Source organism: Sceloporus occidentalis, unplaced genomic scaffold, assembly GCF_023333645.1.
Source record: "Sceloporus occidentalis isolate IW3139 unplaced genomic scaffold, rSceOcc1.0.p SCAF_1, whole genome shotgun sequence".
NCBI lineage: Eukaryota > Metazoa > Chordata > Lepidosauria > Squamata > Phrynosomatidae > Sceloporus > Sceloporus occidentalis.
The window spans coordinates 301176660-301201575 of record NW_028316981.1 but is presented as its reverse complement, the minus strand read 5'-3'; the positions used below and the strand labels follow the sequence as shown (position 1 = coordinate 301201575).

At 39.6% G+C, this 24916-nt stretch overlaps 1 protein-coding gene across 3 annotated transcripts in view; it reads left to right on the top strand.

The window, feature by feature from the left end:
* WDR7 (WD repeat domain 7) overlaps positions 1-24916 on the top strand; it is a 333095-nt gene that overhangs the window by 225938 nt on the left and 82241 nt on the right. For all 3 annotated transcript variants that reach the window (XM_089497268.1, XM_089497272.1, XM_089497267.1), the window contains 3 exons: positions 4546-4663; positions 8242-8391; positions 12057-12139. In XM_089497268.1, coding sequence (XP_089353394.1) covers positions 4546-4663; positions 8242-8391; positions 12057-12139 — 351 coding nt within the window. The remainder of the gene's footprint in view (positions 1-4545; positions 4664-8241; positions 8392-12056; positions 12140-24916) is intronic.

Genomic DNA, 24916 nt, shown 5'->3' with positions numbered 1-24916 from the left:
TGAATTAAAAAAAAATTAAAGAAAATATATCAGTGTCAGAATTTGGAAGCCATTGTCAGACATGGGCCTAGGATATGAGAGCTGAGATATTTCCTTACCATGGAGAGGAACGGCCCCTGTTGAGCTAAGTGAACTGCCCTACTACCCCATGGGGCATTAAGAGGGGGTGGAGATTATAGTCTAAATCCAGCTGTTTGTTGCAGCTAGAGTAGGCACACTGGATCAGTTGCTGAATGGTAAATTATCACTTACACAAATCCCACTGATTCAGTCTATGTAGTGTACATGGAACTAGGCCATGGCTTCCTCATGATTAACAGAAACATCTATAGTCAAGTCATCTGGCATTAAAAAAGAAGGCAGAGGGGATAACATAGCCATCTTTAGGTATTTCAAAGGATGTCATGTAGAAGATGGAACAGACTTATTTTCTGATGCTCCACAGAGTTTGACACAAACCAGTAGATTCAAATTACAAGAAAAAAAGAACTTCTTGAGGTGTATGAGCTGTACAACAGTGTAATAGATTGCCTCAGTGGGTGTACTCTCCTTTAACAGAGGTTGGATGGCTTTAGTTTTATATTCCTATATGGCAAAAGATTGTACTAGATAGCCCTTGTGATTTCTTCCAAATCTTACAACTCTGTGAAAATATTTGAATATTTTAGTAGTTTGGATTGTTAGCACAAGAGGCAGAAAAAAAGAATGGTTCTTTCTAAAAACAATTTCATATTCTTAAATGGATATTATAGGAACCAGTTGCCTAGAGAGGTGGCAGGGTCTCCTTTGCTGGATGTCTTTAAAAAGAGGCTGGACAGTTACCTGCTGGAGATGCTTTAGCTGGATATCCTGTACTGACGTGAGGCCCCCTCCAGAGAACAATGCAGGAATAATCCACTTTGAAACCGCTTTAACTGCCCTGGCTCAATGCTAGGGAATTTGTGCAACATTTAGCCTTCTCTGTCAGAGAGCTCTGATGCCACAATACAGTACAAATCCCAGGATTCTCTAGCACTGAGCAGGGCAATTAAAGCTGTCTTGAACTGGATTATTTCTGCAGTGTGTTTTGGACTTTTGAGTAGGATTCTAAAAGAATGCTTTCTAAATAATTCCTAAGTATTGGTGTAATGTTTCAAGTGCAAATGAGCCAAGTGTCACTAGAGCAAGACTTCTGTGTTTATTTCCTTTTAGAAAACAAGGACAATAATTTTCTGTTTTGAAAGCAAAAACACACACACACACACACACACACACACACACACACACACATATATATATATATATATATATAGTCATTGCACTTTTAAGGCCGAAACATCTAATATATGGTCATTATGAGAAAGAGGGCCTTTTTAATTGTGGACCGATTTTTAGGGTTTCCCTGGTATACACACAACACAGAGTAAATATTTCTGTTTACTCATACTTGAATACATTTTGTATTCACTACTGAATATTATGATTTTAATGGTTTTGTAACTGCTGGTTCCCCCCTTCTTTTCTACAGCAAAAGATCTTCATTTGCATTTTGACACCACTTTTCTTTTTGTATCTGTTTTTCAGTTATTCAGATAGGAGTGGATTCATTAATACATGAAACATATGAGGGTTTAAGGAAACTGGTAGTTGAAGATCAATTGTTAGGGGTTCTGTAAATATAACAAGGTCCAGCTGAGCTTTGTTCCTAGAAATTTCAGCGTGGCCATTTAAAATGTGGATGCTAGACTAGATATTGTAATTGGTGAAGAGGCTATTCAAATAGTATTTAAACGTAAACATTTCTTCCATCATAAATTGTCTTATTGAGGCAGCGGCAGTGTTGTTGTTGTTGTCTTAAGGCAAGTAGAATATACTGGAAGTTATCTTCATATTACTGAAAATATTAACCTTACGAAATTTATTCAATAGGGTAAAATATTATTATTATGTAATACGTTATTTAGTATTCTAGTATATAGCTATAGTCCCTGAATATATGTTTATGTTTAATATTTTTAATCATGTCTAATATTAATACCAGCAGCATGTTAGCAAGAATGGTTTCATGCATTATAGCAATATGTGTGTGAATCAGAGTGCATTGTTTGCCCCTTTAAGTGTTAATTATGTGGAAGAATAAAATTCCTCAATAAAACTATAACCATAGGGGCCAACTTGGCAGTACCTTGGTCATGGTAGCTTGGCATCTGCCTTTATTTTGATCTGTAGCCATGGTGCAATGTGCCTGTTCCTTCATGCACAGTTCTTGCTCTGACAGACCAGCTGGCCCAGCTACAGGAGGGGGTTAATCTTTGGTCACATACTAACACTACAGAGTGTCATTAATGAATTAACAAGGAGCCTGTTGCTTTTCAGAAAAACCCATGCCTTGCCCAACAGAAGGAGATAAAGGAGGTAGAATAAATACAGATTTATCATAAAAGATTCTTCAAATTATGAGCTATGTTGAGAATGCTTTTCATATCACACTGTAAAATATCCTCCACCCTAAAAGTGCCTAACACACAAAAAAATTACATGTTTATCATTCTGGGGACTAGTATAAGTCACTGGAATATATTTGAGTAGGACAGGACCCTGGAAAGAGATTCCAAAGGTGAGCAGTTTTTTCTAAGATACAGAGATACAGGTTATACTTTAGCTGTTGCGTTTTCTGTATTCTTTGGATGTGGAAGCAATGCCCAAGAGTAGACCATTGTTCAGCACAATGGCAACCTGTAGTTGACTGATGAATCCACACTGAAGTTTAAATTGATTAATTTTTAGGTGCAAATTTTAATCAGTAGTGTAGAAAGCTCTTTTTTTAGGTTATTTTGGCTTTGGTATTAGCAAATTATTGTTATTAAACCTACTTCCTAAGCCAGGCAATGCCCAATTGAACGGTTTCCAAAATGGTGCAGATCAGAGTAATGGAAAATGATAATCGTGCTGCTGTCCTGGTTGCAGGGTGCATTGAGACAAGAAGCTGCAGCAGGACTCTGATGGGGTCTCTCTAGATGCCCATCTCAAAGCACCCCCAACTGGGAGAGCACTGCAGTCATCATTTCCCAGCACCACAGTCTGTGACACCTTGGAAATGCTTTGGTTTGAGTGCTGTCTGGCTTAAGAGGTAGGTTTTCGGGAGGTGGTATTGGCACAAACAGTTATGGGAAAAGCTCCCATCATCATAGCTATGCCTGTCAATGTACAATCTCAGTGATCTTTTTCTTCCAAAATTAAGTGGCTTTTTTAAAAAAAAAATAACTTATACTTTAGTGTCTCAATAGTTGCCGTGTTTTCCACTCAGCAAATGGGTAGTTTTTGCTCCTACCAGCTGCAGTTCCCAACTTTATCCCTGCAGTGCTGATCATGAGAGTCAATAGACTCTCCAGAATTATGAGGAATATAAAGTGAGAAGCCAAAGATGAAAGGAAAAGCTACTAAAACATCACCCTCAATCATACTCCACAAATTCAGTACCTAACAGCCAAAGCATGTTTTGGACATCATGTTAGGAGGCTGAGTTTCCTTACACTCTGCTTCCATCTCATAATCTATTTTTTCTAATGCTTCTTATGGTTCATTCTTTTTCTGGTTCATTTGTACCAGGAAGTAATGGAGGAAGTCAGTGTGTACAATGGGAGAAGGGAGTGAGAAGCCCAAACCCCATTCCTGGGGTCAAAATCATTATTTTGAACTGGATTTTTCCACCATAATGTAAAGAATCTGCTTATAATAAGAAGGTGACTAAGCTGCACTTTGAAATAGAAGTGCAGAGCTCTTAACAGGGAGGACCCCTTCACATTTGTTGACCCACAAAAAGTATCTGTTTCTAACATATTGTATTGAAGTTCTCTGCATTTGAAGTTCTCTTTAAATTACTCATTGTTACTAGATTTTTCATCATAGCAAACTGTGATCCTTGTGCTTTCCAATATGTAAGTGTAATTGGTGATAGGAAACAGGCAGTTGTTCCATTTCCAGAGAAAGATTGCCCTGGCACTGTAAAAAAATTTCAGACACCAGATTTGTAGTGATGGCTGTTCTTCTTTTAGAAATTGCTGTGGCGGAAGAGAAGGTGACTTGAGACAGGAAGCCTGTATGAAATGAAACAGTATTTCCAGTTTGTCTTCATGGGAAAAAGTGCTTGTCAGTAGAAATAATAATATTGGCAAAGCTAGGTGCATAAGGTTTAATAACAACAACAAAAAAGTAAAATGCACAGTGATTTTGTATTGCACTGTATGTTTGTGTTGGTCTGGGGTCTTGATATGTATTCAGTGCTACAGCTAGATAATTTGTTAACAAGGTCTTTTTAACACTTTGGACAGATGCACATACTGTTTTCAATCTTCATGGTTAATTATTTGATTTTGTATTAGATGCTAGAACACCCTGACTCCTAATCACTGCTCATTGTTGGAAGTCCATTATATTCTAACTGTTTGAGTGCTCCCGTTGACCTTGAACTGACATTATAAGCTGTGTCTAATCTTTTCACTCTATATTTCTAATGCTTCTTTTCTTCCTTTTCCCCCCTTCCCTCTTTGTCTGATCTCTGATTAGCATCACAATGGGGCTGCCTCTGAGTCCAGCAGCTGACTCCGCCCGCTCTGCACGACACGCTCTCTCGCTCATTGCCACGGCCAGACCACCCGCCTTCATAACAACCATTGCCAAGGAGGTGAGCAAAAGAACTTTTCAAGGGCTCATGGTGTTCCACTCCAGCAAGGGCACTGCCTTCCTTCCTAATTCTGTAACATTTTGAAACTGATTTACCTTTTTAACATATATATATATTACATTTCTTTTCTTGCATATGTTTATTAACTTGCTTAAAAGAAATACCATGGGCCTTTGGTTTGGTCCCATGGATGCTCAAATCCATTAAATACAGTGGCACAATAAAATAACATCCCTTACATAAAACAGCAAAATCAAGGTTGGCTATTTGGAATATATAATTTTAAAAAAATATTTTCAAGCCTGGCTGTTTGACACCATGAGGGCCAACTGTATAACCTTTTTTGTTTGCTATGTGTGTACTCACACATATATATGCACACTGTGAGTATAATGCACTTTAGCAGGGCTCTGGATCAGTAGTGTAATCTGCAGAGTAATTTTATGTATAAACATATTTTATCCTTTTAGACTTTTGCCAATGATTGATTGATAGGTAGGTGGGTAGATACCTGCCAAATAGCCATATAACATTTATTCTATCACATTGTATTGTAACTAAAAACCAAAACCCAGGGTAGAGTGACAGAAATAGTTTTTGAACTGGATTCTCTGTACCTGCATGGCAAGGGATTGGACTACATAGCCCGTGCACTTTCTTCCAAGGCTACCTCTGCACTGCAAAATAATGCAGTTTGACACCACTTTAACTGCCATGGCTCAATGCTGTGGAACTCTGGGATTTGTAATTTTGTGAGATCTTTATCCTTCTCTGTCAGAGAGCTCTGGTGCCACAACAAACTACAAATCCCAGGATTGCATAGGATTGAGTTATAGCATTTAAAGCTATTTCAAATTGCACTATTTCTGTGGGGCAGAACATAAATATAAAATTACTCTGCAGTTACTGTGTGATCCTATGACTCAATGTCACCACTTGATGTCTGTACAAAAAAGTAAACTGACCACAACAGGATACACATACAGTAGGTGTATTCTTATCCTGTATTCTGTATTGTCCAAGACACTGGTGCCAGAGGTTTATAATGTATAGGCCCACTATCTGTGATCTTCCTGCCCTTCATAATAATGAATGTTTCATACAATTATAGTTAAATTCTACAAATGTAAATAGTTTTTCCACACACCTAAATTAATCTTGGTCTCCAGCTTAATAGAACAATCTCACTTGTATTTCCAGAGCGTATTCTGACTATTCATCTGTACCATAAGGGAGAAGGAATGCATTTGGTGAAGCTTATAACACACCTCTGGTTGTACTCTTATAAACTCACTGAGTGTGCTATACTTAAAATGAGTCTTATTGCTGATCATTTTATCCACAGCAAAGTTGATTAATTTTATAATAATAATAAATAAATAAAAATAAAAACTTTATTTATGTACCACCTTTCCTGTAGATCAAAGCGGTTTACAATATAGCGGGTATGTGACACATGTCACAGTACAGAACAATAAAATACCTCACTAGTTACAATTCACAGTTTCATACAATTTCATAAAAATCTGAGTCATATCCAAACCATTAAAACCAACGGTTATGGGAGGAAGTTCCTAATCTAAACCGAATCGGGAGGGTATGCTGCTAGAAAGAGGTGAGTTTTTAATGCCTTCTTAAAGGCTACTAATGTGGGACAGAGTCGGATCTTTAAATAATAAAAACTTTATTTATATAAATATAATTTTGCAGTGATCCTTTTGGCAAAGGAGTTATAAAATAGAATCCTTTAGTATTCAGTCTAAAAACTCAAGCCAATGTGGCATAGTGTTTTGAGTGTTGGACTATAACTCTGGAGACCAATGTTTGATTCCCAGCTTTGCCATGAATACTACAGGGTGGCCTTGGGCAGGTCTCCTGGCCTCAGGGGAAGGTAATGGCAAACCTCCTCTGAACAAATCTTGCCAAGAGAACCCCATAATAGGGTTGCCTTAGGGTCGTCATAAATCGGAGACAACTTGAAGGCACACAACAACATAAAACCTTATGAAAAATAATCTCAACCATTTTTTGAAAAATTCATGGAAGTCCTTTCATCATAGAGTTGTGTTTGAGAAGCTAATGGTGAATGAATTAATAGGGAAATAAACAGAGAATATACTGGAAAGGGTTAAATATATTAATTGATCAAGATTCGTGGTAATGCACATAATCTTTAATGATGAACAGATGTTCCCATTCTGTTTCATTAGTGTTCTGTGGATTGGTTTTTCCCTGTTCCAATCCACTTAACTTCTGGTTAAACTTAAGATAATTTCTAAAACAAATTTTGAAATTGGTGAATACCCAGTTTGCCAGTTTTTAGGTTGCACCCCTTGCTCCAGCTATCAATGATCCTCAGTGTATATATGAATTGATTAAGTCACAGTGTGAAAAAGGAATCTTGATATGATCCTATTAGGACTGATTTAACAACATAAAAATGTGCATTTGTGCTCATGTGTATTGGTAACCTGGAAAGGAAAAGAGATTGCTGGCTCCGTTGAAAACTGTTGTAAATTCTGTGTTCGCTAAGTGTAAGTATCAAAAATAGGGGGGGAAATGAAAACTTCAGCACCATACAGCAAGGAAGAAATAGAATTTGAAGAATTACTAATTACTGTACAGGCACACTTCAATCAACAAAGCTTCTGACAAATAAGCTCCTTTTTACAAAGCCCTTTTTATGTCTAAACATCTCCCCTTTTCCTCCTTGGCCTCTGTCTAACTAGAAGGTTTTTTAACATCATCAGCATTGGGAAGATGATGAAGTAGTGCTGGAGAAAAACAGACTTTTAGCGTTGCTTTGCAACATGTTGAGTGCAGTAAGAAATTCAAGTGGGTGGGAAGGCTGGGAGGGTTTGGGATACAATGGACAATGAGACATTTATTGTATGCTTATTATATTTCATGGATGTTTTATTGTTAGCTGCTTTGATCTTTTTGGAGAAGCGGGATACAAATTATTGTTGTTGTTGTTGTTGTTGACTGAGTTTGGAAAGAATGTGATTCTACTCCAGCCAGTCCTGTGTCTTGTACAACAGGCAAGTGCAAACAGCAGCTGCCTCCAGAATTCCTTGCTCAGTATGTGTGAATACCAAAACAGAAAGAAAAGAGAAAAACAAATAAGCCTCCCTCACCAGCTGCCCCAACATATTAAAAGAACATAGATCTAAATTTGGCAATTAAAATGAAAATCATAAGAAAAGTGCAGCTTGTGAAATAAAAAGTCATTCCTGGATTCATAGGGAAGAAACTTTGAAGTGGTCTCTTGGAGGTTCAAAACATTTTTCTTTACATTTGCAAAGCTTACTTGACCTGGTTGTTTCATTTCACACGAGCATAATGTTTTGAATAAAATGTTTGCTGAAATAAATTAACCAGCACTTCTTTTTTGTGATGTATGAACTATTCCTTCTGTTGTTTTTGCCTCTAGTACCAAATTTTCTGTTAAAGAAGTATTGCCCAGGAACACATCTGCTTTGTTAATTAGGCATACCTATAATTAGAAATAAAGTATAGAGAGAAATTTTAATGGAAAAGAATGGTAAGCATCCTTAATAAGTCTGCTGTTTTCCTAGGTGCATAGACATACTGCTCTCCAGGCAAATACTCAGTCTCAACAGAATATTCATACATCTACCCTGGCTCGGGCAAAGGGAGAAATTCTAAGAGTTATTGAAATACTTATAGAAAAAATGCCCTCTGATGTTGTGGATCTCCTTGTAGAGGTAAAGTTCTATTTTTCTATCCATACATATGTTTTTTTTTTAATTTGGTAGGCTGGTTATTCTAAATTTTCATTTAGCTTTCAAAATGTTTGCATTTTGCGTGCCCGTCAGAAGTTGGGACAAATCCTTTCTCATTGGCAACTTGATGGTAACAGGTACAATCTCTGCCAAGCATTTCACACATGTTAAGTGTAATAATTTAAATGGTCAGATAAACTAATCAAAGGTTGTTTACATGCAGTTGTAGACTAGATTTTTGGCATATAAAAAGTCTCAGCTTCAATCCACACTATCTCTAGGCTTCGGAGAAACTACCATCTGAAATCCTGATGTTGAACAAGAGAGAACAGTACTCTGATTCAGAACATGGCAGTTTATTTAATTATAAAATACATTTTTATATTAACTGTGCAGGCTGAAGATTCTGATAATCCAAAAAGTAGCTTTTCCAAACTCTGATTCTGGGTGCAGGAGGAAAAAAGATAAAATTGAAACAAATGATTGTGACAATGCTTACAGAAGGAAAAATAGTGAAGTGAACAAGCATGAGATGTTGATGAGGTTTTTCCCTGTAGAAGAAAGGGGGTGGTTTGAAAATCAGGGAGATAACAAAAAGTTTAAGAAGGTAGAGAATTGAAGATGATAGACAGAATAACATTTTATGAGCTGAAACCAAACAAATGTTGAGTAATGAAGAGAGGAGAATGTGGCAGAAGAAGAACCTTCAGACAATATTACCTCATGAGGATATGAATGCATGGGGTGAGAAGACAGATAAATTAAAGGCAGTTCTTAATGTGAGAAGGTGTGTGCTTAACAATTAAACATCAAAATAGATACCAAAGCAGAGATCCTATAAACCCAAAAAACTAGGACAGCTTATCCTTGGGTCACTGTAAGTACTTTGTTTAATTCTTACCAAAAAAAAAAAAAAAGGAATCATCCCCTTGTCTTATTAGAATGACAAAAAGTGACATCTTTGGACCACTTATAAGAAGCACTGACCCTCTCCACTCTTTCCACCTTGGCACTACATCTGTCCTTTTTGAATGCCTGGATGGGAAAATGGTGGCAGTGGTAGCTCTCTCCTGAAAGGAACACTGAGAAAAATTAGGCTTTAAAAATTGGATAATACAAATGTGTATGATAGTATGCTTTTCTGGGTTAAAATCAGGCAAAGGTATCACATTAAAGTTAAAGGCTATAACCACTCCTATTGTGGTTGCCATTTTCTTTGCTTTTCCTTTCCATCCTTTTTGACGTGTGTGCATTTTCTTAGCCCTGCCTGTGCCTGATTGCCTCTCCCACACATCCCATAGCCACCATTTACTGTAGTTCACTCCTCATCCATCCAGCCTTTAGGGTGAACCCAAACAGTTATGCCATCTGCCGGGGATGCTTTGATTGTGAGTTTCTGCATTGTAGGGGATTGGACTGGATAGCCCTTGTGGTCTCTTCTAGTTCTGTGACTCTATGACTCTGCTGGGATTTTGTAAGCTCTTTGACGATGTTTTCTTTTGCTTTGTCCTTTACATACTTTACTATATGCCCTTAGATTTTACCCTTGGTTTATCCACCAGTTATATCAAAATTCATAATTTTGGTCCCAAAACATGCCCTTGACTTATACATAAGGTCAACTTAATCAGTGTGGTATATATTGAGTGTTGGACTAGAACTCTGGAGACCAGGGTAGCCATGTTGACCATATAGCAAAATACAGTATCATCCAAAATCCACAAAACCCTGGAGAGCAGGGTTTGAATCCCGGCTTGGACATGTTGACCCACTGGGCGACCTTGGGCAAGTCACACACCCTCAGAGGATGGCAATGGCAAACTCATCTGAAGACACTTGCCAAGAAAACCCATATGCTTGCCTTAGAGTCACCATGAGTCAAAAATGACTTGGAGGCACACAACAACAAGAAGAGCAACATATACAGTATATTCTTTCTGCCTTCTCCCTTCCAATCAAGTTGTGAGCTACAAACATTAGTGACACAGCACATATTTGTGCATATTTTGTATGCAGGATGCAGCCAAGGTTTCCAAATACAATCTGTGACATCTGCAGTTATAATGATATGGTATCTGACAAGCCCACTCTTTTTTGTACCCATTTTACCTTAATTGTACAATTAAAAGTGGTAAGAAGATGGAAAGGGGACAGGCAAAAAGCAGAACAGGAGGACTGGATTGGGGGGAAAGGGTGGAGGGAAGGAGAAGCCAAGAGAGAAAGAAATGGATTGATTTGGAAAAAAAAATTAATTGATTATCCAAGTGCCAGCCATTGTGTAAATAATAGATTAAGAATTTTAAAGGAGTTCATTGCAGCTCGCCCCAAATTATGTATAATAGAGATCAGTCCAGAATACAATCATTGGGATGGAGGTACTGAACAGAATACACTTCCACCTCCCAGAAAGACTCCACATACTTTCCTTTCATACAGATCCATGGGGTGCACTTGCTTTTCAACCTAAAAGCCCTTTCTAAAAGTGCCCCAAAATATTATATAATGATTGTATATTATTTGACAATATACAATAGAAACCAGTCCAGGACATAATCAGTTGGGGAGAAGTTACTGAGCAGAGTCACAATGCACTTCCTACCCTCCAGAAAGACATCAGACACTTTTCCTTCCATACAGGCCCATGGGGGTGCATTCTGAAAGGGCCCGGACTGCTTGAGGGCTTTTGACTTCCTGCTGAGCAAATAAATCACTCCCTTTCCTTTCCAAGAATAACTTTCTTTTTTCCCATTCTTCCTTTTTTTAAAAACGTCTTTCCCAAACATATCTGTTCTATCTGGTCTGCAAAAAGTTCCCCCTCTCTGCTTCCAGCTCTCCTCTCAAAGAAATCACAGGCTGTTAAAGTCTGTCTGAAAACAGAGCCATCTGACACATTTCCTCCAATTCTATTTTTTTTCCTCCAGAGGCAGAAGGCATTCTTATTTTACAGGAAGCACTCACCCCATTAAACTGTAATGTCCTAATTCGCTAAAGTATAGGTTGTTGTTGTCACCACCACCATCACCACCATGGTCGATACCACCATCATCACTCATATTCTTAACTTCAGCTTTTATTAAGGAATCTACAAAGTATTTAGAACAATTAGTGAATTAATAACTTGATGAGTAAATTCCAAACTCTGATTATGCTATCATTGGTGGGCTTCTACTGTTTGCTTTTAGAGCAACAAACTGGCTAGTGGACATATCAGATGTTTTCACTTTACTTGCAGTGCTACCACTGGGAAGCATGGTTTACTGGGATGCAAACATGATGATTATGATTAGAACTGTCCAATGATGATGCTTAAGAAATTATATGAGCACTTTTCAAAAGTGCTGTTATGTTGATAGAATTCAAAAATATAGCCATGTTAATATGTAGAATCAGTATGTAGAGAGATCTTATAGCACCTTTGAGACTAACTAAAAGAAAGAGGTTGGGACCCTGAGCTTTTGTAGACTTCAGTCTACTTCCTCAGATGCTTTTTGTTTGGTTGATGTAATAGTTAAAATACCACTGGCATAGCTTTCCCTTTCCAAGGTTTTTAAAATTATTATTATTATTATCATAAATCATTGAAGCTTAGAATAAGGAAAGCTTATGAATATTATTGTACAATTACGTTGTTTACATTTTATGTACAGGTTATGGATATCATCATGTACTGTCTTGAAGGTTCATTAGTCAAGAAAAAGGGACTTCAGGAGTGCTTTCCAGCCATCTGCAGGTAGGATCACAATATAAAAATGTGGATACAAATACTATCCCTGCCTTTACTGTCTTCTCTTGGCATTAGGAAAAGGAGTGGCCTGTCTCAGAAAATCTAACCTACAGGGTTAATTGATTCAGTCAATTCCTACCTCCCTCATCCTAGCACTGTCCAGATATTTCAACTATAATCCCCTGGATCCCAGCCAGTGGAATTCATAATTGAATGATGGGAACTGTGGTCCAAAACACATGGAGGGCATTGGATTATGGAAGGCTGATCTAATCTTGTATCATGAAGAAATTGTATATTTTGGAGTAAGGCAAATGTTTTTTTGGATAAAATTTTTTAGTTTACAAATGAGTGGGGAAAGGGCTTGAAGGTTTTACAAAACCATGCCATCTCATTTTGCTGCTGTTCACCATGGCAACAGTGGCCATTGTCCCACAGAAAGTATCATCATAAAGTCAGACCAGAGTGAGAATAGGAGTAGAAAGCAGTACTCTTTCTCTGCACACTAATGTCTTCTGAGTGGGAAACATTCCAGAAAAGCAGTAGGCAGTGTCAATCATAAGTACACAGCTGATATTAGAAGGTACTTTGGTTAGCTCCAGGCCCAAACCAAAATCAAACAAGAAAAGAACAATGGTGACAAAGTGGGTATCCATGAGACACTGTCACTTTTTTATATAGCTCCTACATAATGGCCTCCAGAAAACATGAGGCCTGAAGTTATTTTCCTGCCAGAAAGACTTTTACTGATAGAAAGTCACTTTGTTACTTTAGGAACATTAAATGTGCTTTGTGTGATTTTGTTTGGCATAAAATTATCATTTTTGTATATCAAAAGTGCAGGACCTTTTAAAGAAAATAATTACAAATTACATTTCCTTTTTTAAACAAAAGTTCTTACAAATGGTGTCACAAGGAATACCTAAATTGTGAAAAATCTCTGTTTGGTTTTGCCAATAGTAAGAGAATCAGAAATGAAAAGCACTCTTTTCCACAAAAAGAACTTAGAAAATGAGAGTGGAACCAGGAATTACAGTGATCTGATACCATGCATCAGTTTCTTAAGCTGACAGATTTGTGGGAATGGTCTTTTCTCCCCTTACATGCCAGGGACCAAGAAGCTGTACTGTATTTGTGCCCATTCATTTAAAATAGTTTCTTTCCTGGAATCTTGTAGCAGACTAGCTGCCGATGGCTCACACAACACCATATTGGTCTAGGGTGGACCACCACATTGACTAGTACTGTTGTATATAGGCTGCATCTGCACTGCAGAAATAATCTGGTTTGATAGCAGTTTAACTGCCCTGGCTCAATGCTAACGGAATTATGGGAACTATATATTGTAGTCTTCACAACTACAATTCCCAGAATTCCAGAGCATTGAGCCAGGGCAGTTAAAGTGGTGTCAAATCAGATTATTTTTGCAGTGCAGATGAAGCCCAAGTCTTAAATACCTGCTATACCATTTTTGGAAATATTATGAAGAAAATAAATGTATGAATGCTGTTTTTAAAACATTTTATTATTCTAAGAGAGAAAAAATCCATAATGCTTTTTAATTCTTTTCCAGAAAAATGAGGTTTTGGGGGAAATTGTGTCTCCCCCCCAGCTTTTTCCTTTTTTGTTTTTCCAGACCTTCACATTTCTAGAAGAGCTACTTAACAGTTCCTAAAAGGAACTTTCTGCTTCATGCAGAAGGCATGACTCTTGTAGGTGTGCTTTTGTTACCTCCACCAAAGTTGAAAAGTATTGCCAACATAACCAGTTCTTTAAACACCCATGTATGTGTTTTAGGGATCATCAGCTCAATAATATTTCTAAAGTACATCACACACATATATAGATATGTAATCTTAAGCTTTACCACATTTGTTGCAGCAAATTCTGAAATCCACCAGAAGTGTGTCTTCTGCAGAAAGGTGTGAAGCTACTCCAGCTAAGACAAAGCAGAATTCCTTCACAGACTATAGAATGTAGGAATGTAGGGCATTGATGATAACTGTGTTTTAGCAAACTGTGAAAACAAGAAAAGAACCTAAGTTCTTATGGGCTGTGCTACTGAAAAAAATCCCCTATTCTTCAGATACTTGAAATGCAAAGGCAAGAACAAGTTCACATTATCATAAGAAAACTTTTTATTATGAAGGCTGGTTTTATTAAAGGCACATTGCCTTTTAAATTGTGTAAAATAGCATGCACTATATCTTATTCTACATAAAATAGCTGCCATAAAAATGATACAGCATTCTCCTAATGACAGGATGGATTAGCTTTCCAACCAGAAGAAAAAAATTATATGATTTTGCTTTGTAACTCTGGAGGGAATCCAAGTGGAAACACTTGGCATAATCCTCTTACTAAATCTTCTAATATCTTAATGATCTCCCTGCTATATTGACTAAGTGCACAATTGCATACCTGTTGTGCCCTAGTGATAGAAAGACCTACCAAGTCTCTCCTGTATAAATTAAGCAGACTTGGGGCAGGTTTTGTGAATCCTTTGAATCAGCCCTACCATTAGGCAGAGTGTGGTGGCCAACTCAGGAAGATGGTTTGGGGTGTCATGAAAGGGGGCAATAAGGTGCTACCGATTTATTTTACTATTATTGTATTTTTGTTGCCTGTGACTGAGCATGTACTTGTGGAATGCTCTCACTTGAATTCTGTGCATTTTGACTTAACAATCAAGCATGTTGTTTCTTTTCTGCAACAAATGTCTTGGGTCTGCTAGAGATACTTCCTTGGTAGAACCTCTGTAGATGCAGCTTTGTTTCTGCATTAAATCTCTCTTGGTGCCATCCAGAGGTTAGCCAACACTTTTATCTTTCCTCACTTCTTGTTAGCTATCCTCAGGTGTATCCCAACTCATGGCAACCCTGTGGATGAGAAATCTCCATGACCCCCTGTCCTTCACTGGTTTGCTTAGGTCCTGCAAATTCAGAGCTATGACCTCCCTAATTGAGTCTATCCATTTAGCATGCGGTCTTCCTCTCTTTATCCTTCCCTCTACCTTTCCTAGCATTATTGTCTTTACTAATGAGTCATGCCTTCTCACAATGTCATACCCAAATAACTGAACTGCCTTTTATCACTTCCATGATTGTCTCTGCCCCTTAGAACAGTTGTTCCTTATGATTTTTTGACACTCCTTGAATGTGCATGGTGCTTCCTGTTACTAAGAGAATCTACCGTATATACTCTACTATAAGTTGAGAAATTTATGGCCCAAAATGAGCTCCAAAATCCTGGGTAGACGAATACATGGGGTAATACGGTAATACAGTGGGGATCCAAGGTAACCCCCCCCCATTGATATACATAACAGTGGGACCTCCCCTCCCAATTCCTCCAGGCCCTCATTTTTTATTTGCATCAGTCTTTTACATTGTGAGCTGCTTTGAGCCCACTGCAACCAATGGCAGTGCAGCTTGAGATATCCCTCGACATATCCACTGGTCATACCAAAATCCCCAGTTTTGGTCCCAAAATGTACCCTCGACTTATATATGACATTGAATTGTACTCGAGTATATACGGTAGATCTGCTTCATTTATTCAGTCAATCAGTTAAAAACATTTTGATTTGCTAAAATGTACCAAGATAATTGATTTGAAGATGTATGAAGATGTTTACTATGGCGGGGTACAGAACGCCAAAAAGCAGCAGTCTGGCTCCGCCTCCGCTTGCAGCATCCGGGAGCCGCAGCCTTTAAACTGCGCGGTTCCCAGACGCTGCAGAGAAGGAGCGTGGAAATCGCGCTCCTTCTCAGGCCCTGGAAGAGACGCTGCGAGGCGCTAGTCGCGCGCTTGCGGCGTCATTTCCGGGGCGCAACGTGTGGACGCAATGCGTCCGCTACGTCAAGATGGCGGCAGCTGTGTGGAAAGACCGCCGCCATTTTGTGCGCGTGGAGCGCGTACTAGGGTTAGGGGGGTGCGGAAGCACCGCCCCTTCCTAACCCTAGTACACGCTCGTCGCGTACTATATGGCGGTTTGTAACCCACCTAAAAGTATTTTTAAAAGTGCACATGTCATCTTAGGGGAAGCATTCCTGCTAGCATGTGAGAGAAGAAAGACATTTTTTTACAGTCGTGCCTACTGCAGCATGTGGGTCACTTTAAAATAGAACATAGTTTTTATCATTTTAACAGTGTTTACACTTACACATATTTATACAGTGGACCCTTGTTATACGCTGGAGTTTGGTTCCAAGATCCCCCGTAGATAACAAAATCCGTAGGCGCTCAAGTCCCATTAAATATAATGACATAGCAAAGTGGTGTCCCTTATAAAAAATGGGAAATCAAGGTTTGATATTTGAATTTTATACCTTTTTTTTAACATTTTCAAACAGTGGATGCTTGAATCCGTGTATAAAAAAATCAGTGTATAAGTAGGGTCGACTGTATTCACATAATGGATCATTCTTTTAAAACTCATAGATGGTTTAAAAATGCCTTTGAATAGATAACGACCCAGGCAGTTACTTCTCACATTACCTACTTTTATTCTCACAGAGGATGCCAAATTGATGGAGGGCCTGTTGATAGTTTAAGTTCCCAATTAGGGAGTCCATCTCCTCATTTAATTCATTTAAACAAAATGGTGGAACCTCATGTTGGTTCAGGTATCACGTGAATAACCCATATGGTACCTTTTGCTTCAGTGCTGTACTGTAAGCATCAGGTCCTTCTTTTTTGCTTGAGCATACCTCACTTGCAGGTTCTCAGGCCTCATTTGCTCTGAGATCTGCTTAATGTGTATACCCAGAAAGAAAGTTTTTTTCCCCCCAACTTGGGAAAACATCAACTGATTCCCCAGCCAGGTTTCTTGTTTCGTAGCACACTTTATAAACTCCCTATATACCTTTTTGGATATTTTGCAAGCTACTGAGACATATATATGAGATGTCAGAGTCCAAGGCTGGCAGTGTCACCAGAGTCCAGAGCATTAGAAAGCTGTTGCCAGACATAGTGGGCCTACAGGAACCATTTCAAGACTTATTGGGAGTTTTGAGAAACCCCATTACCAAACCTCCCATCCATATTCTTTTTAAAAACCAAATCATGGTGACTCCCAGATTCCTAATAATGGTAAAGCTTTTATTCAGTCTCCCTATCATTGCCACAAGTACTAGATGTGTCAAATCAAGCTTTAGTATCTCAAATTCATTTGGGCTCCCCATATATAATTCTCTTTACATAGAGCCGTGGCGTTTCAGCAGAAATGATTTCTTCTGAGTAATCTTTTCTTTTCTTTTTTGGTAGGTGCCTATTAAAATGCCAGACAGAAATCCTACAAACTGAAACAATAAAACAGTAATAGTAATTGTGTTAGACATAGGGTAATGTAGTTTTTGACATTTTGAAAATGTTACAGATAGCAGGACTTCCTCTGTTCCCTAAGACTGACGTAGGCCCTAATTGAGCAAAATGCTCTTGCCTTTAAAGTATCACTGCAGAATTTTATGGTAGTTTGGATTAAGATTCAGTGAGGATAGTCCAGTGGGAACTTTTACTGATAACAACTTGTTATGTGAATGAATCTTTAGAATGGGCACCATAAAGGAAATCTTTATATTCTTATCCTTTTTTATTCATTTTGCTGGCTCTTTCACAGGAGAGGTTCCTAGTGGATTATATCCAGTCCCTTAGTTAACTTTGTTGAGCTCATCATCAGCCTGAAGGATGTCTTAGTTTTCTGGTTTTGATTTATAAAGAAATAATTAGTTTAGTTCTCAACTATCCTATATAAGGTTGTTGTTTTTTACTTCAACAGAGTATTTGACATTAATTCCAGTGCTTTGCTAATTGTTTTCTGTATCTTTTCATTTTGTGGAAATTCTTTCTTACATAAGTGCATAATTTATTTTATAATTGGCTATCAAGTGTTTCAGGATACTTCAAGTAAACTGACAGGTATGAGTTTCAGCCAACTGAGATATACCATGAAACCATGTAAACACTGGACAATATGACACAAAAGGAGATCAAGACTGTTATGCTATACCCACTACATAGAATGCCAGCAAAGGCAAGAACTTGTTTATGCCTTCCAGAAAGAGCATCTCAGCCCTCATTGTGGTAGAACATCAGTAGTGTGCACATGTTTTTATTGATAGAGAAGGATGGATTAGATAAGTATCAGTAGAAAAAGAAGATTCCCAGAGCAGTCCAGGAAAGTGAAGTATAGAAATGTACACAGTGAAGGGAAAAAATGGGAATGGTGGGAAGTGACAAAAAATGGTGGACTAAGAGCCATTATGAGTAAGGATTCTTGTTCATCTTCTGTTTTTAGGCAGGGCTACCTTTAAAAAAAAGCTTGTTCAGTAAACAAACATAGAGAACTTCCATGCTACAATTACATTATGAATTTTACATAATGGAAGATATAGTTCTTGCTTCCACTTCAAACATGCTTTCACTGCTTGAACTTTTCAGGTCACCTCTTCAGCATCCAGACTGAGCCATAGTCTTTCAGAGCAGCCTTACTTCAAGCAGTCAATAACAATGGTAGCCAAATAACTCAGAGGAACTGATAGGGAGACTGCACATCCACTGACCGCATCCCCCTCCCCTCCTGTTGAGACATCTTTTTGACCTCTGTTTGGCGCTCCAGTTTAGAGGACATTTCTCAGTCTCTTTAGCTGTGCACCGATTACTTATTTCCTGTACTACCTTCTTTCCTGCAGTTTACTCTTCACAACAGTGATAGTAGCAAAAGGTTGCTCCTCAAGGGAGTACAGAAGTGTGAGCCTAAGTGTGCACTTATGGTTGCACTTGGGCTTTATGAGAGCTTGGAGGGATATTGTAAATGCTTAGAGAATAAGTTGTATTGAGACTACCAATGAGCTTTATCTTTTTTCTTAATTTATTTGTAAAAGGAAAGAATGACCACCATAAAACAACATAAAATTACATGACACAAGTTTATGAGATACATTCTGACATAATCATAAAATAATCTTTAAGCTGTTCTATTTTTTAAATACAAGCTTAGCCTTTCTCTGCTTGAATTTATTATCTGTTCTGAAAAGTTCTATATGTGGTGCAGAGAACACCCAGCTGACCAATCAGAAGGCACCTGGGGTCCAGCCAATAGGATGTGGGCTGGGACTTTTTAAAATCCCGTGTGTCCATTGGTTTTGACAGTTGGAATGTTGGCAGTTAGAAGGTAGACAGTTGGGATTTGAGAGTTGAGGGAACAGTTGAGTCCAAGAGAGGACTGAGTTCCTGAGGGAATAGTTAGTTGGGGCTTGGAATCATGAGAGTAAGGGTTCCAGAGATAGAGAAGGACAGTTAGGGGTAGAGTCTGAGTGGAAAAGGACTCCCTACCGTTATACTCCCAGGACTCTAGAAAAGGGAGTGGCTGGAGTGTGATATCCTGCGGGATAGTGTCAGCCTTGGTGACTGTTAGGTCTAATTTTCAGAGAGGAACTTAATAGGAGGATTGAGTGACTCTTAGTTATATGAAACTGATGATTTAGATAAAGATTTATAAACCCAACGGTAACTGTAACAAAGTAGAAAGTAACAATTACATAAGATATTATATTAAAACCAACACTGTTAAACCTTCTTGTAAATAAAATGTATTTGTTTGATTCAAAAAGGACACACCTGGACTTGAGTTAATACCACACTACTCACATTACAAAACACGGGTGGCAGCGGTGGAATAACAAAAGTCCCAAGCGCTTGCCACAATAGAAAGGTTCATTACACTATAATACAGCACAGTTGAAAGAATACCAGTTCATGGAGGTAAGGTTTCAAGCAATGTTAGACAATTGCCATCTTCCTGGCAATTAGAAATAATTATGAGGTCATTTTCTTCCACAACTAAATTAAAACAATTCAGCAGTTCTCCTAGAGTGTTCAGAAGCATTTTAATCCTGTTACTTGCTCAATAAAATAAAAATCGTTGCTATCCTCAGTTCTCTTGTGCACATGCACACACACACACACACACACGCATGAATTCTCATAAATCAATACCAATAATAATTATCATGGTTAGAAATTATTTTAAATTTGTGCAGCATTAAATACCTTCAGTCATATATTTTAACCTTATTTTGCCTCATATCGGGCTGTTAAACTGCAGGAAATAATTTTCAAAATTCATTTTCAAGTCTCAGTTGTAAGAGAACTCAACTCTTTTGCCTCTTTTTAATAAGAAATATTTTTGAGTAATTTCGTCTTAAAAATGGCTTTTCACCACTGAATTTTTCATTAGGAATGTCTTGTTATTTTAATTCAGTTCTGTATAGTTAGACCAAAATCTGGTTCCCAGAGGGATAGCTATGATATCCTTCTGTGTTGGGGTTTGAAGGTATTACATTACAGTAGTTCGTCTCTCACTTGAGTGATAGTGCAGGGGAATTATAGCTCTGCTCCATTGTAGTAATGCAGTGGGGTTCCACAGTGTTCTGTTTTATTCCATGTGCTGTTTTAACTATATGAAATTGCCATGGGAGGTCATCCAAAGGTGTGTAACCAATATGAAGTTTTCCAGGAGGTGTTTAGCCTTGTTAATCTCTTGCAACAAGAATAAGAATGAGATTTTGACCCACTGAACACTACATTTAAGATATAAAGACTACAGACTATGTATTCCCCCATTTATTATTTCTCTTGCTTTTTATTTTCTTTCCCAAACTTTTTCCTTCTTTCAATTTATACTTGAAAAAGACTGCAATTTATGCTTATCATTTTCTGCTTTTTAGGGTTAAAGTCCACCACATTGGATGCATGAAGTGTTACCCTCAGTTGACAGGTGTAATTACAGAAGACTGTAGTGTAGCAGGGTGTGACTGTAAAATACTGCTGAATTTTTATTTTTGAGGAAGGTTTACCCCAAATTTCTGGGCATGAACTGTTGTGATTTGAATTTTATACTTATCAGTACCATTTAGAGAGCTCAGCTTTTTAATGACCATTCAAGAGTGCTTCTATGTATGTATGTATGTATGTATCTCTCTATAAGCAAAATTTGGTTGGTATACTTACAAGTGAGATAAATTATGCTGTGTATGATGTAATCCCCAAAATCTGCCTTTGTTTGATTCTTCACCTTTCCTGGGCAGTATCCATTTGTTGGGGCAAAGAAACTGAATCCTGCACCATCAAATTCTTAACTTAATTGGGAATGAGAGTCCCAAATAAATTCCAAAAAGAAGATAGCCATACTTCTACAAATTTCTTTCCCACATTCTCAGGATTCACCATTGGTTCTCCATGCTTCTTCAGGCATTTATAATGACCGAACTACCGAACTAGTGGTACCCATGTAGAGGCAGATATGAGCAATTGTGGGGTGCAATTTGAGTTTCTCAGGGTGTTAACTCTTTTAAAGGGAATCAAAAATATGCAAGTATAAAAGTTAAACTTGTAAGAGTTCAGCTTTTAATCAGCAGAATAGCAAAAGTGTGGGTCAGACTATTTATTCTAAATCTGCTCTCCTAAAGAATAAAGACTTATTCCAAAAAACAAGAAACAATAGTTTGTAGTTTAAAAACAATATAATGACTTTAATAAATAAATGCATACCAAACTAGATCCTATCCTAACTGGTAATGGTTTGGGTATAGAGATGAAATCTCACCATTCTTTAATGTAGTAGAAAGAGACTGTTAACCTCACTCAGAGGAGACTGTTATTCTGACTAATCTTGTGAGAGAGTCTGTTAAACAGCCTCCAAGAATGAGTGACCAAAGTCAAAAGTTTAGATAGAATGAGATAGATAGAGGAAAGTCTCTGTCTATCTAAGGAGGGAAAGGAAAATGCAATACATAGATTTTCCAACAGCAATACCATCTTCTTCATTGCATATGTTTACATATTTGTTTGTTACATTTATTTAATTATTGTTTTCTGTGAGTTTTTCGGGCTATGTGGCCGTATTCTAGAAAAGCTTATTCCTGACATTTCTCCAGCATCTGTGGCTGGCATCTTCAGAGAATGCTGGCATGGAAGAGAGTGGGATATATATACTGTGTGACCCTGGGTAGGGATAAGTGATTTCCATATTAATCTGTGTATTGTTCTGTTGTTGGATGGACATTTCAATGGCTTCCCCGTGCATTCTGACCTGATAGCTATTGGCACAGACACCAAGCCAACTTCAACAGGAAAAAAGAAACCCTTAAAATTAGCAAAATTTGGCTACCAGTCCTGAAAAACACTAAAATCAACATCCAGCAAAATGCAAATGAAAACCACCCAGGGTCAGGGGTTCTTCTTCGTGGTCTCTGCGAGTCACACAAATGGGTTTATTCTGCGCCTGCACAGGAACACTCGGAAACTTCTAGAATCTCTGGGCAGAATAAGATGTATCTTTCTGCAACTTTTTGGCGGTAGCTCCGCCCATCCCTATATAAGGCCCCTGGTGGCCCGCTCTTGCTCAGTTCCTTCATTCCGCCGTGCTGAGCAGCTCGAGGAACTTCGCTAGCATTCGCTTCTGCTTTCAAAGGATCTCTGGCTTAACTGACCATATGGAACGGACTTTCCCTTGGACTCTGAGGACCTTCGGCTTACAATTAAGGACTGACCTCGGCTTGTTTGACCATTCTGAGCGGACCTCCCTGGTAAATTTATGGCTTCCTTTAAGAGGTGCACCAACTGTGGGGTGAAAATTCCCATGGCCGACAACCACGACAAATGTGTTCTTTGTCTGGGGGAGACCCACATAACGAGCACTTGCCCTCATTGCAAGGCAATGTCCACCCAAGCCCTCAAGAACCGGGACCAGACCTTGAAGGCGGCCCTTTACGACAAAGTTCTAAGCCAGCCTTCAGCTTCGACGGCTTCTGGGGAAGGAGATGTAAAATCCTCCAAGGCCCCCCAAAAGAAGCAAGGGGACAAACAGAGGGCCCCCAAACCTACCACCGCTGACCGTGGCACCAAGCGGGCTCGCTCGGCGTCTCCTCCACTCAAGATCCGTTGCAAGGGACCCCCAAGCACGGTCTCGGTGCCTCCACCAGACTCCAGGCCCTTGACCGTCCTGTCGCCTGAACTCAGACCGACGGCAACTCCGATTCCACCGGCCACAGTACCGTCGGCATTGACCTCGGTCCCTCTGGAACCACAGATTTTGATTTCCAGCCACCTCTCTGTACCGACTGAGGATCTCCAGATTGTTAATAATAATAATAAAATAAAATTTTTATTTATATGCCGCCCTTCCTACGATCAGGGCGGCTTACAACAAGTTAAGTTAACCTGGACCATTCCTCTGAGTCTGAGGGAGAAATCCCAGACTCCGATGCTCCGCCTTCCCCTCAAAGGGCCAGCCCTAGGTCCCGTTCTCGGGACAGATGACGAGTCCGTTCTTGCTCTCCATCACGGGCTAGACCCCGGGACCGCTCTCCACGCCGTAAAGATCGGGCAGCCCTCGGCACAGAGGCAGATGAGGCTTCCGCTTATGATGTGTTGGACAGAGGCCTGCCTGATCAGGATCTCTTTGAGTCCTACCCAGACCTTGTTTATGACCACCGGACTGGTCAATATTTGCTGCCGGTGGCTCCATCCCACCTTCGCCGGAATCTCCCTGGCCCCACTAGGACCAAGACGGCTCCCCACCAACTGGATATGGCCTTCGACACTGACGACCGCCCCTCAACTCCCAGGAGGGAGGCGTCACCTGCCGCTGTCCGTCTAAGCTGTTCGCGGTCCCGATCTCCAACACACTCCCGCTCGGAGTCCCCTGTGTCGGACACAGAGTCTCCTCTCTCATTTGTAGAACCTGCGATGCCCTCTCCCACTGATGATGTTAGGGCTTTCGCCAATCGCATCATCAGGATGGCTGACGCCCTGAAACTGGAGGTCGCCCATCCCAATGAAGACGCTCTCGACCCCGTTGAGAGGAGGATCCATGGCTCGGCGCCAGCACCACCTGCTTTGGCTTACCTCCCATCACTGGAGAAAATAGCGAAGAGGTCTTGGGACACCCCTGCCACCATAGCGTCCACCTCTCGCAAAATAGAAAATTTGTATAGAGTGATGCCGTCAGCACCTTCTTGGCTCTCCAACCATCCCAAGCCGAATTCGGCTATTGTTGAAGGGGCTCAAACAACCTTTGCCCCTCGTCCATCTTCCTCCCCCATGGACAAGGACAGTAAAAAGCTTGATGGACTTGCCAAGAAATTTTATGCTTCTGCGGCACTGGATATGAAGATAGCCAACTATGCAGCATGCATGGGGGCTTATATCCAGCTGTTGACGGAGAAAATGGATCCCACCATCCTGGAGCTTCCAGAGGACAGGAAGCGGATGATGATCGCTCTTTGGAACGAGATTCATCTCATGGCAGGACAGCAAATCATCTCTGCCAGACACTCTACGGACTGTGCGTCCAAAGTGCTGTCAGGATCCATAGCTCTCCACTGCTATGCCTGGCTTCGCTATTCGGAGCTCACTCCTCAGGCCAGGGCAGCTATTGAGGACATGCCCTTTGACAACTCAGGGCTCTTCAACAGGGAGACGGATGAAAAACTGAACTTTCGGTACCGGATGAAGACAGCGGCTAGAAAGCACGGCATGTCCACATCCACTGCAAAGTCACCACATCAGAGATACAGTACGCACCGACCGTGGTATCCTCCATCTCAATACCGCTTCCAGTCTCAAGACCGGCCCTAACAGGCCCCAGATAGGGCATCTCGTCCTCCTCCTTCCCATTCTCCTTCTCCTCCGCCTGACCGTCGCCAGTCCTCTCAGCCCAAGTTTCAGCAGGGCTACTAGAAAAAGGACTCCCGGGGCAAGAGGAGATATTGAAGTTCT